Source organism: Pipistrellus hanaki (assembly GCF_964339955.1).
Source record: "Pipistrellus hanaki genome assembly, chromosome: 2".
Taxonomy (NCBI): Eukaryota; Metazoa; Chordata; class Mammalia; order Chiroptera; family Vespertilionidae; genus Pipistrellus; species Pipistrellus hanaki.
This window is the reverse complement of record NC_140504.1, coordinates 109,784,494-109,804,467: the sequence shown is the minus strand read 5'-3', so window position 1 is coordinate 109,804,467 and position 19,974 is coordinate 109,784,494. Positions and strand designations below refer to the sequence as shown.

The 19,974-nt window shown below is 38.7% G+C and overlaps 1 protein-coding gene across 1 annotated transcript in view; it reads right to left on the bottom strand.

The window, feature by feature from the left end:
* Positions 1–8,859: 8,859 nt before the first annotated feature.
* SLC5A7 (solute carrier family 5 member 7) overlaps positions 8,860–19,974 on the bottom strand; it is a gene marked incomplete at both ends in the record, with an annotated part of 28,665 nt that continues 17,550 nt past the window's right edge. The window contains 4 exons of the mRNA XM_084871344.1: positions 8,860–9,489; positions 10,467–10,684; positions 14,550–14,703; positions 17,411–17,554. Coding sequence (XP_084727470.1) covers positions 8,860–9,489; positions 10,467–10,684; positions 14,550–14,703; positions 17,411–17,554 — 1,146 coding nt within the window. The remainder of the gene's footprint in view (positions 9,490–10,466; positions 10,685–14,549; positions 14,704–17,410; positions 17,555–19,974) is intronic.

Below are 19,974 nucleotides of genomic sequence, written 5' to 3'. Positions count from 1 at the left end.
TTTTAAATAGTTAACCATAGTTTTTCAACTAAAAATCAAAACTAGTATAGTTTCCTCTCCTTTTTTTCTTCTATACTAGTTTTTTTCTCTCCTTCATTCTTGCTTCCATATAGACATTTTTTTGTGTGTTCTTTTTTCTCCCTTTATTCTTTATATCCACTCCAAATCTTTGGTCACTTGTCTTTTAGTATTCTTTTTTTTCTTTCTTTCTTTACTTTTCTTTCTCTTCTTTTTCCTTCTTAGTCTTTCCTGTTATTACTGCATTGAGTAGCTTGATTTTCATGGTGTTTTTGGTTTGGCCCTGTTCTGTTCTGTCAGCACCTGTATACTAGCAGGTAGGACAACAGTGTGGTTGAACTTCACTGGCAGCAAGTCAGAGGGGAGATCTCTCCCACAAAATGGACATCAAAAATCAAGTCACAATTATAATAGAGAGCCCAAATAACTCAAACAAGAGGCATTCCTAGAGCATCTAGCTCAGGTGAACAAAGAAACTACACCATTGGACCCCTCAACATATTTTCTACATCAGACCATCCCACAAAGACTGGGAGGCAAAATAGTTTTATGTAATACAAAGAAGAAAATACAAAGAGACAGCTAAAATGGAGATACAAAGAAGCAACCCCCAAATGAGAGCAAAGAAGAAATTTCAGAAAAAGAATTAAATGAAATAGAAGCAAGCAAACTATCTGACAGAATTCAAAGCAATGGTTATAGATGCTTAAATAACTTAGTGAAAATTACAACAGTATGAAAAGGGAAATAGATGCCATAAAGAAATGAAGAATGATATATCTGATATCAAGAACACACTGGAAGGTATTAAAAGTAGATTGGATTAAATAGAGGATCAAATCAGTTATTTGGAATAAAAGGTAGAAATAAATACCCAATTAGAGCTGCAAATAGAAAAAAATAATCAAAAAGCAAAAATATAACCTAAGGAAGCTCTGGGTCAACATGAAATAAAATAACATCTGCATTATATAAATACCATAAATGGTAGAGAGTGAGCAAAGAACATAGAACCTGTTTAAAGAAGTGATTTGTAATTTCCCTAGCTTCTGAAAGAAAATGTCATACAAGTTCAGGAGCATATATAGTCCCAATCAAGAGAACCCAAAAAGAACTACACTTAGACCCATCATAATGAGAATGGCAAATGTTAAAGACAAAGAAAGAATATCAATGGCAACAAGAAAGAGACAGGAAATTACCTAAATGGAGTTTCCATTAGAATGTCAGCTGACTTTTTAATAGAAAAACTTCAGGCCAGAAAAGAATGAAATGAAGTACTCAAAGTAATGAAAAGCAAGGGCTTAAAGCCAAGACTACAGCATCCAGCAAGGCTATCATTTAAAATTAAAGGAGAAATAAAAAGCTTTCCAGACCAAAAAATAAAGTTAAAGGAGTACATTACCACCAAACCAGCAATGTAAAAAATGTTAAAGGAACTGCTTTAAGAAGAAGAAAAAATGGAGAGAGGGGGGATCATAGGCATAAAAAAAAAGATAATAAATTAATACTTATTAATAACTAGAGGCCTGGTGCATACAATTCATGCATAGGTGGAGGGGGGGGATTCCCTCAGCCCAGCCTGCACCCTTTCCAATTGGGGGATGTTCCCTCAACCCACAGGGATCGGGCCTAAACCAACCATCAGACATCCCTCTCGAAATCTGGGACCACTGGCTCCTAACTGCTTCCCTGCTTGACTGCCTGATTGCCCTAACTGCCTCTGCCAGCCAGCCTGATCACCCCTAACTGCCCTCCCCTGCTGGCCTGATCTTTGCTTCATCTGCCCCCCCTGCAGGCCCTGTCTTACCCCTAACTGCCATCCTTTGCTGGCCAATTTGGTTCTGATTGGTCAGTTTCTATGCCAGTCAGTATCAGAAGCTCCACCTCCCAGGCAGCCCTTGGCTCCCCACAGCACCCACATTTGGTTCTGATTGGTTGGTTCCTATGCCAGTCAGCATCTCTGGGCCTATCAACAGGGCCTTATCAGAATGGTGGGGCTGGACAGCAGCCCTGGTGGAGGCCTAGAGAAAAATGGAGTCAAGGCTGCTGGCTTGACTGGGAGAGAAAGAGAGAGGCAAGTGCTGCTCCAAAGCTGCCACAGAGGCGATGGATCAGTCCCAGCTTCTCTCTTCAGGCCTCTCTTTGGGCCTGACTTTCAGCCCCCTCAGCAGTCAGTATTGGGGCACTGCACATGCAGTGGAAGCAGTCAGTGCTGACTGGAGGACTGACTTCTGGTTAGTTGAGCCTTGTTCGTTACTGGTCGTTATGATCCTGGGTTTTTACATATTAGGATAACCTTAAATGTAAATGGATTAAATGCTTCAGTTAAAAGATAAAAATTGGACAGATACATGCAAAAGAATGAAACTAGATCACCAACTTACACCATATACAAAAATAAACTCAAAATGGATACAGGACTTAAACATAAGACAGGAAACCATCCTGAGTAATTGGGGAGGACCCAGGTTTGTAGGGGAGGGCAGTTGGAGGGGGGGGACCAGGCCTGCAGAGGAGGGCAGTTGGGGAGGACCCAGGTCTACAGGGAAGGGCAGTTGAGGGGGAGGAGGCCTGCAGGGGAGGGCAGCTGGGGGGAGGGGAGGGGGGGAATCAGGTCTGCAGGGGAGGGCAGTTGGGGGCAATCAGGCCAGTAGGGGAGCAGTTAGGCATTGATCAGGCTGGCAGGGGAGTGGTTACAAGCTGATAAGCCTCAGAGGCAGATGCAGTTAGGGGCAATCAGGCAGGCAGGCAGATGAGAGGTTGGGAACCAGTAGTCCTGGATTATGAGAGTGATGTTCGACTGCCCCATGGAACAGGCCTAAATGGGCAGTTGGACATACCTTGAGGGGTCTCAGATTGGAGAGAGTGCAGGCTGGGCTAAGGGACACCCTTTTCATGCATGAATTTTGTGCACAGGGCCTCTAGTTAAAATCTGTCACATTGGCTATCACTAAAAAATAAACAAGTGCAGGTGAGGATGTGGAGGAAAGGAAACACTAGTTGATGGCTGGTGGGAATGCAGATTAGTGCAGCCACTATAGAAAACAGTATGGAGTTTCCTCAAAAACTTAAAATGGACTTCCATTTGACCCAGGGATTCCACTTCTGGGAATCTACTCTACCACCCCCAAAACACCAATCAGAAAGAATATATGTATAATATAATTCATAGCAACATTATTTACAATAGCTATGTTTGAAAACAGTCCAAGGGCCCATGAGAAAATGAGTGGATAAAAAAGCTATGTGACATTAACACAATGAAATACTATGCAGCTGTCAAAAAGAGGGATCCCTTACTCTTTGGACAGCATGGATGAACCTGGAAAATATTATGCTAAGTGAAATAAGCCAATCTGAGAAAGACAAAAATTACATAATCTCACTTATTTGTGAAATTTAATGAACAAAATAAATTGACAAAAAAAAATGAGATCAGAAGCAAGGAGGCATGGAGCAGACTGACACACCTTGATGTGGGGTTGAGGGGATGAGAAGAGATAAACCAAAGAACTTAGATACTTATGTGCGTAGCCCATGAACATAGGCAATGAAGAATGAAGACATAGGGTGAGTGGGTAGGGGCTGAGAGGAGTGGGGTAAACAGGGGGAAATGGGAGATATCTATAATATTGCCAACAATAAAAAGTACATTTATAAATAAAAATAAAATAAATAAATAATATGAGATGTCTGTTTTTACATTTTGGAGTTTTGGTGTTTTTGTTTTTGTTTTTGTTTGTTTGCCTTTTCTGGGCAATTATATAAAAATATAAACTATAATCATTTATCATTATCTTGTAGCTCCCTGGATCTCTTTCAAAATATCTTTCTAAGGAAAATGCTAATGATCTAATTAAACTCTCGTAACACTTTTAGGTAAAATAAAGAAAGCAAACACAGCCTTCAATATCATATTTTAGACTAGCTCCCAATAATTTCCCCTAGAGCATAGACTTGTGGTTAAGCAAAAATTCATGTTCTCCTTAAGTGTGTCCACAATGGTAGTCCAGTGGTTGTGATGTCTCCTGCCACAACTACTTATGCTTTCCTTCATTCATCCTTAAGCTCTCTCTAGATCCAAGCTCCCTATAGACATCCAAAGGCACAGATGTTTATGATTAAGGTATAAGAGGCTGCAGTTCACCCACGGTTATATGTAATTACACTTTAAAAAAATATTTTATTGATTTTTAACAGAGAGGAATAGAGAGGGATAGAGAGTTAGAAGCATCGATGAGAGAGAATCATGGATGTGCCCGCAACCAAGGTACATGCCCTTGACAGGAATTGAACCTGGGACCTTTCAGTCCACAGGCCGACGCTCTATCCACTGAGCCAAACCGGTTTCAGCTGTAATTACACTTTTAAAGACACCTTGAGAGTTTGGTAAGAAATATGAAGTACATATTTAAAGCAAAATGAGAACCAGTTTGTCATTTAGTGATTGTATATCATATAACAACAATTATCAGACAGCTACCTGGTTTTTAACATTATATCTTGACATTAGTTGAATATATATTATATCTATTGACTTCTTTGATTCAAAGAAAAGTTTGTGTACCATGATTGCACTTCTATCCCAAGAAAAATAATTTACTTATTTTGAGATATTATATCATATATTTCTCCGAGACTTATGTAGGTGCAACATTTCCATTTGGCATTTACACAAGTTCCATTAATTAGATGGTTTATTTCAATCCCATTTTATATTTGTCTTAAAGCACCATTTATATTTGTTTGAAGAAAGGGCCCCAAAAAGTGAAACCTGGACAAGAATATCCTGAATTGCATGAGCACAATTTAATATAGAACCATCACATTTAAAACATTTACATGTAGAGTTGCAAATTTTCTTATTATGTGTTTTGACAGACAAAAATATATGTTTAGCAACATTTTATATATCTGTTCATTCAGTAGCAAATACAATAAATTATACATTATATAAGAGTAAATGTTCTGAAAGACTAAAAGAAAGTCTTGATTTATCTTTAAGATACAATGCTAATTTATTATTTCCAAATAAAAAAGCTAATAGCCATTACATTAGGTGAACTTATTTTAAGCTTACATTCATTTAATATTCACATAAAATGTGTTGCTTACAAGTGTAACAGTGAAGTTGGATTTTGACAATCGGTATTTGAAAGCATGTTGGTGACTCTATAGTTGTGTTTCATCTACAAGTTTGATGTTTGGAAAAACATGTGTGAAGAAACACTAAATTACCCAATAAACATATTCTAATAGCTTAAGAGTATGAATGCAAAATGTTTTATTCTAATGTTTTATTACACAGGTATTGTCTCCAGGGTTAATATAGCCAGTGTCTAAAATGTTTATGTTGCTTTTTTTTTATTGAGAATGGGTTTTTGAAAAGTATGTCCACTGAGCAAAGCTGGAAGAATACAAAGCTGCCTCTATTACCTGTGATGTCTCTAATACCTGTTTTATGCTTATCACAGTGCAAGTGATGAGTATAAAACCCTGTTTTGTGCACTTCACAACTTTATTCCTTCCTTGGAAACTAGGGGAAATTTGTTTGTGAAGGTGCCTAATTAAGGACCTTACAATTATTGTTTCCTTCCTTTTGAACTTTTACTATTTTTGTTCCTTTAAAAAATAATCTTGCTTATTTCACTTGGCATAACATTTATTATTGGATTTTCTATTAACCAAGGTTTTTTAAATCATCTAGTTTGAAAATAGGTTGAAAATAATAGGTTTAATAAAATAGAACATTATGTGGTATCTAAAATTAGTTATCTAGTTTTTAATATTTTGGATAAGGTAAACTATTTCCCCTTCATCTTTCTATTTTTAAAAAATGAATGAAATGAAATGAATTTTCACTATTAATATTTATTCTTTTTCACTGGATTTCATATGATTGTTTGAACAATTATTGCCAGACAACACTGTAAAATGTCTGTAAAGAGAATGGACTTCCCTCTTGTACTCTGTTACAATGCTGTACTCTGTTATCAAGATTTTTTGTGAATGCACAAGCCTAAATAGGTTGAAACAAAAATGTGTGGTGATATAATGGATACAAATATAATTTAGGTAGTAGGCTAGAAAACATGGTACATCTGAAGTGTCCTGTTTTCCGGACACTGTAGCCCCATCAATTAATCACTTTTACATGTCAAATTATGTCATCACTGTAGTTTTACTCTAATGTTTTCCCTACCCCTGGCTCTTCTCTCAGCCCATGTCTGAGAATCTTAGGATGTTCACTCTTACTGGTTCCAAAATTGCTCCTTCCAAGTGCTCCAGGGGGCACTGAGCATGGAGCAGATTTTGAGCAAATAAATGCGTACAAAGAACTCTCTTTTCATTTAGGTATGGATGATGTTCTGTAAAGATTTTGAGTGCAATGTCATAACCACCATCAATATTTGATAAAGCATTAAAAATATGGGATGTTACAACAGGTAAAATGATTCAATTTTATATTTTTAAATTACCCTCTAAATTTAACTCATGTTTAATAACAAAGAGATACAATATCTAATGCTTTTGAACAAATACAATTAAAAACAGGAAGTCCAGCTTCTCAATCACCGCTTTTATATAGAATATCCAAACTGAATAATCCTCACTTCATCTAAGAATCACAGAAAGGAAATACCTTTAGAAAAATTAAAATAATTCAGTCTGCCTTTCTTTATTGGATCAAATATTCAGGTAATTTTTCAGCTCAACAGTTTTCTTTGTTACACATAGCTTCAATTATTCCTGTTACATCACTTGTGGGAAAGCAATTAGAATTCTAAAATGGATACAAACCATTATACTATATACACACACATATTTTTCACTCTAGAAAAGGAACAAAATAATATTTAATGACCCATCTCATGAAAGTTATGTAGACACCAAATGTTCAAATTGATGCTTCTTCCCTTTAGGACTTAAGTTTATTTTATGCTTTCTTCTGCATTTTAAAATTCACTGGATACTTTTTGTAGTGGTAATTTGTCTACTGCCTAAGACTGGCTTATATGAAAAAGCGCTATGGAGTAGCCTTTTAAAATGTATTTTTATAGAATTTATTGGGATGACACTGATTAATAAATTATATGTTTCAATTGTACAATTATGTAATGTGTTAATTGTATATCGGATTGTTTATTCACCACCCAAATTCTAGTTAGTCCCTTCCATTACCATTTATCTCTTCATAACCTGCTTTTACCAGCCCCTACCCCTTTGCCTTTTGGTAATCACCATACTGATGTCTGTGTCTTATGAGTTTGTTCCGGATATTTTTGCTTAACTCCTTCACCTCTTTTGCCCAGCACCAGCCCAAGCCCCAGCACCTCTCATACTCTTAGAAATAAATTATCCTCATTAATACAGATGAATAAATTAAAAAGTACAAATTGGTGATCAGAATAGTCAGAGGAATGTGAAATATAATTAAGGAATAAATTCAGTAATATTATAGTAACTATGTATGGTACCAGGTAGGTACTGGAAATATCAGGATGATCATATCAGGATGACCATATCAGGATGATCATCCTGTAAAATACACTGAGTGGCCAGATCATTATGATCTCTGAATGCATAATAATCTGGCCATTCAGTGTATATCCTATATAATAAAAGGCTAATATGAAAATTGTGCCCTTGACCAAAGTAAACTCTTGAGCTGAAAAATTACCTGAATATATATATATATACTGAGTGGCCAGATTATTATGCCTTCAAAGATCATAATAATCTGGCCATTCAGTGTATATGACTGTCTAAATACTATGCTTTACACTTGAAAATAATACAAAATAATGTTGAATATAAAGTGTAATAAAAAATAAAATAAATAAATAAATACATGCATACATAAAACATAAAATTGGTGGGTTTTATTTTCTAGTTTTACTCCTGTCAGGACCTGCAGTTTGTCTCTCATTAGCCTTAATTGGTACTACTGAGCGACCTCACCTTACATATGGCTCAAGCTTACTTCTAAGCCAAGACATTACTTCTTTAATCATGAATCAGAACTTTATAAACTTAAAATGAAGGTAAAAATCCACTGTTTTTCCTGTTACTTATTCTTAATGACCTGTTGTATTTATGGTTTTAAGTTTGCCCACTAGCCATATCTTCTTTGCCCCCTGGGCTCTCCTCAGTGCATACAGTGGCTAGGGATACACTCAAAGAAGCCACTGCTCCTCCATACAGATTAATTCTATTTTCCTATCACCCTACAGTTACAAAAGTCACCATAAAATATAATTTGTGTTTGCTTTGCCTATGCTCAGAATAATACATGCTGCTATTAAAAGAAAAACACATTGCATATTCAACATGTGCTATAGTTAACACAAGTTAAGGGATACATCATCCTTCAAGAAAATCAGCTGGCTCATTCATTGCATCATTCATCGGTGTAACAGTGCGTCATGCTCATAGCTTCTGGAGGTGATTAAACTACATTCACCAGTGTGTTAGCAGACAATGTCTGGATTAGATTACCTCATTGCCTTGGTTCCTTCATCTCTGTTTCATTTTTTCATAATAAAGATACTTCACATGGCCCTCTGTTCTTTGAGTGGGGCTTTACTTATTACTGAATATCTAGGAAAACTATCCAGAGACAAAACTAAATAGGATTGAGAACACCAATGAGAAACAAAGCTGATACTTTCATAGGTACTTCTTTTAGAGTGGCCTGTACTTGTTACAGGTGTATTTTTATATGGATTTTTGTCTTCCTGGATGTTATTTTTAAATATATATTTACATGCTGCTCACCATCCCTCCAGAATTAGCCTGCTACATAAGTCTGAGAAAGCAATGTTTTGTTTAGATGGGCTATTGTAAATTATCCTCAGCCCCAGACCCTTCAGGACTGGAATCCATGTGAAGGAAAGCCTCCTTGTTGGTGAAAGTTGAGCTGCGAGTTATGCTCTGTCGGGGCTTCACAGGTGTAAGTTCATCTAGTTTAATATTTTCATTTTTTACCAGAATGGTCTTATCCATGTTTTCTTCACTATGCCTTGCAACAACAGCATCAAATACATCTAATTTTGGTGGCAAGGTTCCACTTTCAAATAGGTATTTGGCTAGATAAGAAATGCCAATGTTGGTTAAGAATGAGGTCACCATGGCCAGAGTTTTAAAGGGGAATCTCTGATTGAATATGCCATTCTTATCAGAGTAATAGCCTGGATAAAAGAACAAGGGCTGCAGGTACAGATATGGCTCCCCGCCAGTTATTCTCAGGAAGAGGCCAGAAACATAACCTGCGGCAGCTCCATACGTGTTGGTTCCCTTGACGAAGAGCACACAGAGAAGCTGCGGGAAGATGATGATGTACACGAGGTCGGAGCTGAGGTACCAGAGCCCGTAAACGGTCTTTGTGAGCAGTGCCATAGCTGTTGCAGAAGCTCCAAACACAAACACTGTGATTCGCATGACCCACACGATTTCTCTGTCTGATGCCTGCAAGAAATTACCACAGCTGGTCAAAAGAAGTTCCTGCTTTCAATTGGCTCAATCTATGGGAAAAACCAACCTAAACCACATCCTATGAAGCAAGCAATCTAGCTGGCCTCCCTGGTGGGCCTTAGGGAAGGTTGCTGAGCACAGCATGCAGGACCAGACCACCCACACCTTTCCCAGACTGTGCAGGGGCAGTGGTGAGCTCAGTTAACCTGTTATCATAGAAGAACAGCACAAAGGTAGGAGTTTGGGGCTCATTTTACATATTATGGAACAGTTATTATGTAGCAGTGAGGAGGCATGGTTTATCCTTGCTTCTTCTCTCCATAGGAACCCTACCATCTTTAAGGGAACCACCTTCAAAAACAAGTGGGAATATTTTGTTAACAGTGACCTAGAAAAATCCAGAGAAAGGCAAAGCATTGGTCAAGGAAGAAGATGGAGAAGGGCTGATGGACCCTAGTAGCCAATAGTAGCGTGGTGTTCTACAGCCACTAGATGCAGCAAAGAAACCAAATTGGGAGAGTAGGTTTGGACAAAGGTGAACTTGAGTCAAGTGAAGAGTAGGACAGATGTTAACACAAATCCCATGAAATTATTTGCCATGTTCTACTTCTACTAGGGTTCTCAAATTTCTTAACATGTTTAATTAAATTCAAAGTTATTCTAAAATATTTTAGGTTTCATTACTCTTTCACTAGACAGGAGGGTTTAAATTTTAACAATGTAACTGAACATCTTGGGAAATAATTATATTGCTTTGTTTCCTTCCGTATTAACATGAATGATAATATGCATTAAAATATCAATATATAGCATAAGTGAAATTCATCATTATTTAACCTTAAATGCTTAATGAAAGTAGGGTTGAATTTTAATATATGATATTAATAAGTATGTAATATTACATACATAATAAATATACTAACAAAGACAACAACCAAACAAGAATGTAATATTTAAAACATCTTTCTTACATTTTGTCTGAATGAGAGCTGGTAGATGTTTCGAGCAAACATTGAACTTGCTGACAAGATAGAAGAATCTGCTGATGACATAACAGCAGCAGAAACTGCACCAAGACCGAAGAAAGAAATGTACACAGGGCAGAGATACTGCAGAACAATTGGTAAAATCATGTCTGCTTCTTCATTGCTTTTGGGATCTGGCATCCCATATGCAGTCTGGTTCCAGTCTATTGAATAGAAAAAAAGGAATAAGGAGAACAAAAAGTCATATGTTCTTTGTCAATCTGGCGTCATCCTATTTACTAGATAATTTTTAAGACAATTCAGAATGTACAAATTAGCTTAATTAGGTGGGAAGTCTAATTACTCTAACTAGGTATGTTAGTCTAACTAGGTGGGACATCCATGTACTGGTCAAGTGAGATTATCTTATAGGCCTTGGCTTCTAATGGGTTTTGGTTATATTTAGTCTTATTCAAAAGACCAGCACAGAATATGATCATGATAGATCTACCTATCATTTATCTATCTATCATCTATATATTTATCATCTACCAAATCTATCATCTATCTATCTATCTACCTACCTACTACATACCTATATCTTCTGAAATTGTGGCATTCCATTATACAGAATCATATAAAAAGTATTAAACTGAAACATAGGTGATTTCTTCAATCATTTGAGAAGACATAATACTTCATCCTTAGTCTTCAGTTATAAATGCATAAATGGATTTTTAATAAATAAACTGGGGCTATTCTCACTCATCCTCTTTCTGTATATAAATGTGGGTTTGGAGCTCCCTCAGTATTACTTCTTCCCAATTAAATTCATCTTTGCATCAGTTTACAGTTACTATTATAGAAATAGGAAGTATAATAGATAAAGGAAATTCCCATTTTATTGATTAAAAAACAGATACACCTGGCCTGTTTGGCTCAGTTAGTTGGGCATCATTCCCTGCAGGAAGAAGTTACTAGTTGGATTCCTGATCAGGGTGCATGCCTTGGTTGCAGGCTGGATTTCCAGGAGGGGGTGTGCAGGACACAGCTAATTGATTTTTTCTTTCTCATAGATGTTTCTCTCCCTTTTCCTTCCTCTCTCTCTAAAACCAATAAAAACATATTTTAAAAACAATGCAGATACCAGGCTGAAATTTTCAGGTTTTTGGACTCTGTGGTAAAAGGATTTGAAACATATTTCTTAATAGATAGCTCCTTTAATATTTAGTTATACAATAGTTCTCCATCTATAGATTTGCTTTCATTGCATTCAGTTACTCACTCTCAACCTTGATCTGAAATTAGAAAATTCAAGAAATAAACAATTTATATGTTTTAAATTTCACCACAGTTTAGTGTGTGATTCAGTCTTACATGGTCCCATCCAATCTTTCCAGAGATTCATGCATGCTATACACGCTCCCACACATCCATCACTGTGGTATCAGTAACTGTCTGGTATCACAGTGCTCATGCTTAAGTAAGCCTTATGCAGTGTCACTGCATATGCCAGTCACCTCATTGCATCTCATTATGTAGGCATTGCATCATCTAACCTCATTACAAGAAAAAGAAGAATGAGTACCACACAATAAGGTATTTTGAGAGAAATAAAAACCACATTTACATCAGTTTTATTACAGCATACTGTTATAATTCTATTTTATTATTAGTTATTGTTGTTAATCTATTACTTTGCCTAATGTATGTTAAAATTAATTATAGGTACCTATAATAATAAAAGCATAATACACTAATTAGACCAGATGTCCTTCTGGATAACCTTTCTAGAAGAAGCTGGGGCTGTGAAGGCTAAGCCCCTTGCACAAATTTTGTGCATCGGGCCTCTAGTGTATGTATAAAATAAAACAGTATATACAGCAAGTCTTTGAATAATGTCATTTCATTCAGTGTCATCCTATATAATAAAGGCCTACTATGCTATGTGTCTGGTCATCCGGTTGTTCATTCAACTAATCAAAACGTAATATGCTAATGATATACCAAGGCTGCTAAATTGCTTGGTTTGACATGCCCTGACCACCAGGGGCAGACATTCAGATTTTGGTAAGTTAGCTTGCTGCTGAGGTCCAGCTGATTGGGACTGAGCAAGATGGGCCAGATATGCTCTGGAGCCCTCCCGCGGTACCTCCCCAGCTGGCCAACCTCCCACGCCCCTCCCTGGCCCTGATAGTATACCAGCGGGGTCCCTAGACCATGCATGTTTCCTCTCACAATCCACAACCCCTCAGGGGATGTCAGAGAGCCAATTTCAGCTGGATCCCACTCCATGGAAGAGCTGCCCTCTGGCGGTCAGTGTGCTCCCAAAAAGGGAGCACTGCTCAGCCAGAAGCTGTGTTCACTGCTGGTGAGCCCAGCAGCAGTGGCTGGAACCTCTCACACCTCCATGGCAGTGGTTAGAATGTCTCACTGCTGTCTTAAGCCTGCTCCCCATCAGTCAAACATCCCCTTAGGGCTCCTGGACTGCAAGAGGATGGAGGCCAGCCTGAGGGATGCCCCTGAGAATATGAATTTTGTGCACTGGGCCTCTAGTTTCATTATATTATTTATGGGATCTTATAGGAACCTAATTCTTGTTTGTTACCAATTAGCCTATGGTAAAGTTGATTTCATTATACATCATTTTGCTTAAAGTCACAGTACCTATCAGTGATGTTAAGTGGGGACTTACTATATGAGATTTGGTACTATCTGCAATTTCAGGCATTCATTGCATGCCTTGGAATGATTCCTCCATGGATAATGGGGTATTTTTGTACTAGCATATGCTAAAGAATAGAGATACATTAAAATAGCTCTTTTTTATTTATTTAACTTCTGTAATGTCATGATTACAGAATCAAATGGGAATCTTTTCCCTTGGATCTCGTCATTTTTTTCTTCCCCTTATTTTCCACTACATTGTTAAAGCCATGATTTGATTAAGCTAATTTTATAGCATTAACTGACATGTCATGATACCAGAAATAACAGCAATCAAAATATGTACTTAATCTATAAAAAAAAATAAGCTTTATATTTTTTTTCAGTGGATTGTCCTACAGCACATAGGCATAGCATGCACTAATTTACAGATCCGTCTTCTGATTGTGACATAAATGCTATATTTTATTCAAAGGCACTTAGTCACCATTATCAGACATTGTTTTAAGTGTTTGCTTGTCTCATGAATGTACAACTGGAATGCGATATGAACCATAACTGCTCTCTTAAAATTTGTCATCCAATAAATAGCTCTACAAACTGTGGGTATCATCCTGGATAATATTTACAAGCAAAACAGAGTAAAAGGTCAGCTTCTGGAGTCTATTTTAATTAGCTGAACCTACAGGGCTAATATGACATATTTGTGTAAAATACTCAAAATCTGTATAACACAGGAACATACAATTCAGGAATAATCAATAAGATCAGTAAAATTAAGGGTGAAATTTAAAAAAATCTTTGAGATAGAGTCTAACTGGGAGACAAACATTTTATAATGCTCTTTTACCAGTTTGAATGAGTTATTCTCTAAGAGACTTAGTACCTTAGTTTATCTTTATCTATACACTTATTGACTGATTTCTTCAAGAAGGAAAACTTAACTAACAATAAAAGCAACACCTTCAGGTTTAAAGTGGTCATAGTAATGGCAGGCAAACTTCTGGCTGTACTTTACTCATCGAGGGGATTTTAAAAACCCTGGTCACTGGCTCTATCTTAGATCATTAAAGTAAAATCCCTGTGGGGTGAGATAGAAATTGGTATTTTTTTTTAAAGAGTCCCTCTTCTCCTCTGCACATGATGTGAATTGTACCTTAATTGAGTAGAACTGCTGACAGGATTACATATACACAGTTGATAAATATAACAATGCCTGGGGAGGGGATGATTATAAATATTTCATTGGTGGGATGAGAGTTGAAAAATGTTTGGAGACTACGAATGTATAATACAATTTGTTGAAGACTATAACGATGGACTATGTGGGGGTAGAGGAAAGTGGGAGAGGGAGAGTAGCTGTGGTAACTGGTAACTTTTCTGGAGCCAGAGTGGGTCAATGTGAAGCTGCAAGAGAGGTACCTGTTGATGCTCCAATGGCCCCGATGAGTATAGATGGTATAGCCATCACCAGGCATCCAAAAGCTGCCAGGAAGGATAGCACCTGAGCATAGGTGGCTGAGGATGAAGAGAGGACTCTCTGGAAGTAGGCTTGCCATGGGATTCCACCCAACATCTGCATGGGAACCAAAGGGATGCAGAATTTTATTGGAGGCAAATAGCATATATTAGATACTTTTAGCATGAGATTACATTAATGCAATTACTTTAAGAATAATTGTATGTATATCACTAAAGTATAAAGAATGGTCCTACATGCCACACATCTCAATGGTTATTATTTTGTTATTATATTTACAATTGTGCAGAATTTCTCCCTGTTTGTTTCCTTTGTAATTACACAAGACAATATTTTCCTAAATCTACCTCCTCTAAGCTGCAATACAATGTCCTAGAAGTCTCTTTGTTCTTATCTGGAGGTCCTAACCAAAAAATTGTCTCAAAAAATTAAGATTCTGAAAACATGGAGTTTTAAAATCTGAATCAGTACAGTCCAATGAATATTTCTGAACTCTGACATGTGCCTGGCAAGGTAATGGCTGTCAGGGCACAAAGATGAGCAGGGATGGCTTTGCTCTGGGTCGCTGTCCACCAGGAGAGTCAGCGCAGTGCAGGGTTCTCCAAAGCAGAATGTGCAGAGCCTCCAGAAAATGCATTCAGCATCCAAATTATCAGAACTTATATTTGTAATCATTTTACCTCATGCCTAAATCTCATAGGGCTATTATTAAAGTATTTATACAATGTATCAGTAAAGTGTACATAAATAGGTTGTAAGTACATTTACTAACATTGAGAGTGTATTTAAAATTCATATTGATGAAATATTATGAAAAAAGCTTGGTGACATTGAACTATTATATAATGCATTGCCTGCTTCAGAGGTGTGTATGGGAACAGAAGTCAGAAGCAATTACTTACTTTGGGGTAACTAAGGGGTAGAAAGGCACAACTGCCTGGTAATTAGAGAAACCTACAGAAATTACATCTGAATAAGTCCTTAGGTACTGGGAGAGTATCACTAGATGGAGATGGAGAGAGAAGAGAGTACCTGGCAGAGAATCCAATAGAAAAAGAAAGAAAGAAAAAGATTCTTTTCAAGCTTTTTTTTATCTTGTAACCTATAAATCAACATATTATTAACCTTTTCCATATAAATGAATATTGTTCAATAATATCAATGATTCTATAAGTTGATATATATTAACTCAGATATCAATCTCTCTTGATAATTAGGTCACAAGTAGGATAAAATCTACCTCCACTAATAAACAGAAGCTCTGATGGCCAGGTAGAAAATGGGCTTGGAGAAGTGAGAGGTGTGAGGGCTGACTTCAGGAAGAACTGATGGCCTATTACAAAAGGCCAGGTGAGAAAAGCTGTCAGCCTTACTTTATGCTAGTCCAGGGACAGTGGGCAGTTCAGAATGGGATTGAGAGAGACCCTGAGAGTATCATGACCAGGATCAGACAGCCATTTGTATGAAAAGTGGAAGATCAGAGATCATTGGTGAGACATTTCAAGACTCACTTCTACAGTTCAGTCATTCATTCATTTCAACTTATTTTACAACTTAAAAAATGAAAATATCTTAACCATATGATTTTTTGAGCTGGAAAAACTTTAGCAGTCATTGGATATAATATTTTATCTTAAAGATTAGCAAAGCTGAGGACTAATTAGTATAGAAGAAAGGACCTTGGGGTTTTGCTTTGTCACTATTTCAATGTTTTACTCAGGCAATGGTATTGTTATTTTTTTTTCAAATTTTTTAATTGATTAAGGTATTACATGGGTCCATATCCCCCCATTTATTATTAACAAATAACCTATCATTTGTGAGTCTCCTCATTTCTTTCCATATATCATAATATACCTACTGTGCAGGTACAGTTACATACTCAGATAATGTTTGCTACTTTCTCCATTAAATTAAAAATTGTGACCCATTTAAGAATAACTTTAGCTAATACATTTTGTAATAATCCTTGGAAAAGAAAATCCCCCACCTCCATAAGAAACATTTTTTTTGTTCTTGTTCTCCTGCCTTCTTACCAGGATATTCTTTACTGAGACAGATACATCTAATTTCAGTGCTAAAAGTTAACAAGTGCCACAAAGACAAAGTGCAATCATAATAAATTGTGACCCACCAAAAGAGAAAAAAATAAATAATTTCCCCTTAATTTTGATATAAAAATTGCTTTATTTTACACAAAATCCTCCTAACTAGCAAAGTAACAAAATCTGGCAGGTAGGTCCCTTTGATTTTCCCTCTTCTCTTAATCTGTGGTCTGCCTTTATTTCTTTTGTACTCACTTCTCACTGACAGCTCCTCTGTACTAAGGTTCTGTCCTTCCCAGGTCGCCTCAAACTGCCCAGACCTTCTTCACTGAGGATGCCTTTTCTAGTTTGTCTCAGACACGTAAAGCTTTAGCACTATTAGTTTTCTTACTATGTAGAGACTAAATGAGTCAATTATTTCAGAATAATTTGACTTAATTTGGCCTAATTCAAAATAAAAGTAAAAACTTTTAGCTGGCTTGGTCCTCAGATTGAGGAGGTATCTAGGAGTATGGCATGGGGTTCCTTCATTTATAGCACAACAGAAATGTGTGCACACAATCCCATTGTCCTTTAAGGTTTTACTTGCTCTCCACTTTGACAGCAGTCAGCTCCATCCTTCCATAGAAAGTAGTAGATTCAGAAATGGTCATGAGCCAGTGGGTTAAATTTACATAGAATCATTCAAATCTTAAAAATGCATTTGGTTTTAGGAAAAAAAAAATTAGGTGGCATTTATCAGTTAAGACACCACTTACCAACAACAGAAAACTGTCAAGCCAAGTGTAGACTTCAAATGATTCGATGGTGCCCAGCCAAGGAGCCTGGTATTTGGCATGTGTAGACGTAAACCCAATGTCGGTAACTGCAGGATGTGACAGTGCGAAAGGGACGCTGATCCACTGTAATTAGTGACATTAGATTGTTAGGCAAATATTTTAAACTGTTTATTATGTGCAAGACTTAGCCACCTTGTTTTTATTTTTTTCTCATAGACCACATAGTTCAGTAGTTTCTCTTGTTCAGACAGAGAAGAAACTGGAATTATGTTCTCTGGGGAACATCATGAATACTGAGTTAGAGAAGTTAAAGTAACATAATCTCTACTTTTGTGTTTAATTGTCCCAATATTGTCAAGTAGAGAAGAAGTCACTAGAAACTTTGGAGAGAGAACATTAAACTTGAGAATATACTCTTATCTAATAAAAGAGTAGTATGCAAATTGACCATTACTCCAAGACACAAAATGGCCACCCCCTTGTTATCAAAGATGGCTGCCCCCATGTGGACACAAGATGGCTGCCACAAGACAGCCTGCAGGGGAGGGCAGTTGTGGGCAGTTAAGGGTGCCCAGGCCAGCAGAGGAGGACAGTTGAAGGGGACCCAGGCTTACAGCGGAGGTCAGTTATGGGTGCCCAGGCCAGCAGGGGAGGGCAGCTGGGAGAGGACCAGGCCTGCAGGGGAGGGCACTTAAGGGTGACCATGCCAGCAGGAGAGGGTAGTTGGGAGTGACCAGACTGGCAGAGGAGGGCAGTTAAGGGTAACCAGGCTGGCAGGGGAGGACAGTTAGGGGCAATCGGGCCGGCTAGGAAGCAGTTAGGTGTTGGTCAGGCTGGTAGGCAGAAGCAATAAGGAGCAATCAGGCAGAGGCAGGTAAGCATTTGGGAGCCAGAAGTCCTGGATTGTGAGAGTGATGTCCAACTGACCGTTTAGGCTCAATCCTGGTGGGATCAGGCCTTAAGTAGGTCAGATATTGCTCAATGGGTCCCAGAATGGAGAGAGTACAGGCTGGGCTGAGGGGCAACCCCCCTTTCCCATGTAAAAGTTTCATGTACTGGGCCTCTAGTATAATATAATAAAATTAATATAATATAATATAATATAATATAATCCACCTACCTAATAAAAGAGTAATATGCAAATTAACCATTACTCTGCTACACCCACCAGCCACAAGCCAATCAGAGCGAGTATGCAAATAAACCCAACCAACATGGCTACATCCACAGAGAGCAAGAGGGAGGCTTGGGTTTCCCAGGCAACAGAAGAAGCCAAGCTTTCTACCTGCCCTTTCTACCAGCCTAAGCCTCCACTCAAGGCTACAAACTTTATAGAAGTTAAACAAATCTAAACAGAAATGGCTGCTGGCTACAGAGTGGCAGGAGGCTTGGCTCTACTCTAGGCTACAAAGTTTCAATTATAGAAGGTAAATAAATTCCAGATACCAGGGCCTCCACTTGGGTCACCAGGGGGCATGGCCAGCCTGCAAATCACCATAGGCCCCTTGCCTAGATCACCCCATGCCCCAAGGGAACCCCCATTCTGATCCGGGACACCTTTCAGGGCAAACCAGCTGGCCCCCAGGCCTTTATCCTATCTAATAAGAGTAATATACAGATTGACCATCACTCCAACACACAATATGGCTGCCCCCATGTGGTCAAAGATCCTGCCCCTATGTGGACACAAAATGGCCATCACAAGATGGCCATCAAGGGAGGGCAGTTGGGAGGCACCAGACTTGCAAGGGAGGGCAGTTAGGGGCAATAAAGCCTGCAGGGGAGGTCAGTTAGGGGTGACCAGGCCAGCAGAGGAGGGAAGTTGGGGTCAAACAGGCGGGCAGGGGAGCAGTTAGACATCAATCAGGCTGGCATGGGAGTGGTTAGTGGGTGATCAGGCTGGCAGGCAGAAGCGGTTAGGGGCAATCAGGAAGGCAGGCAGGTGAGCAGTTGTGACCCAGCAGTCCTAGATTGTGGGAGGGATGTCCGGATGTCCATTTAGATCCGATCCCAGTGGCAAAAATGAGCTCGCGAGAGAGGAATGGGGACCAGCCAGGCACAAATGAGCTTGTGAGAAAGAAATGGGGGACCAACCAGATTGTGGTGAGGTGAGGGACAAGCTGCCTGCCCTGTGTTCCCGGGGGCCAGCAGCTGCACCTGTGCCTATGGCCCAGCCTGGCCCAGGAGAGGGACAAGCTGCACGCCCCATGGTACCAGGTGCCAGTAACTAGGGCTTTGGCCCTGGAGAGGGACCATTCACGCACCTCACAGTCCCAGGCACCAGCGGCTATGCCTGTGTCCCAGGAGAGTGACAAGCCATCTGCCATGCAGTGCTGGGCATCAGAGGCTTCATCCTCACCTGTGGCCTGGGAAAGGGACAAGCCACCTGCCCCGTGGTCTTGAGCACCAGGACCCATGCCTGTGGCCCAGGAGAGGGGCAAGCTGCCTGCCCTGTCATCCTGGGCTTCAGCACCTACAACTGCCACCCAGGAGAGGGACAAGCTGTCTGCTCTGTCATCCTGGGCACCTACGGCTGCAGCCTG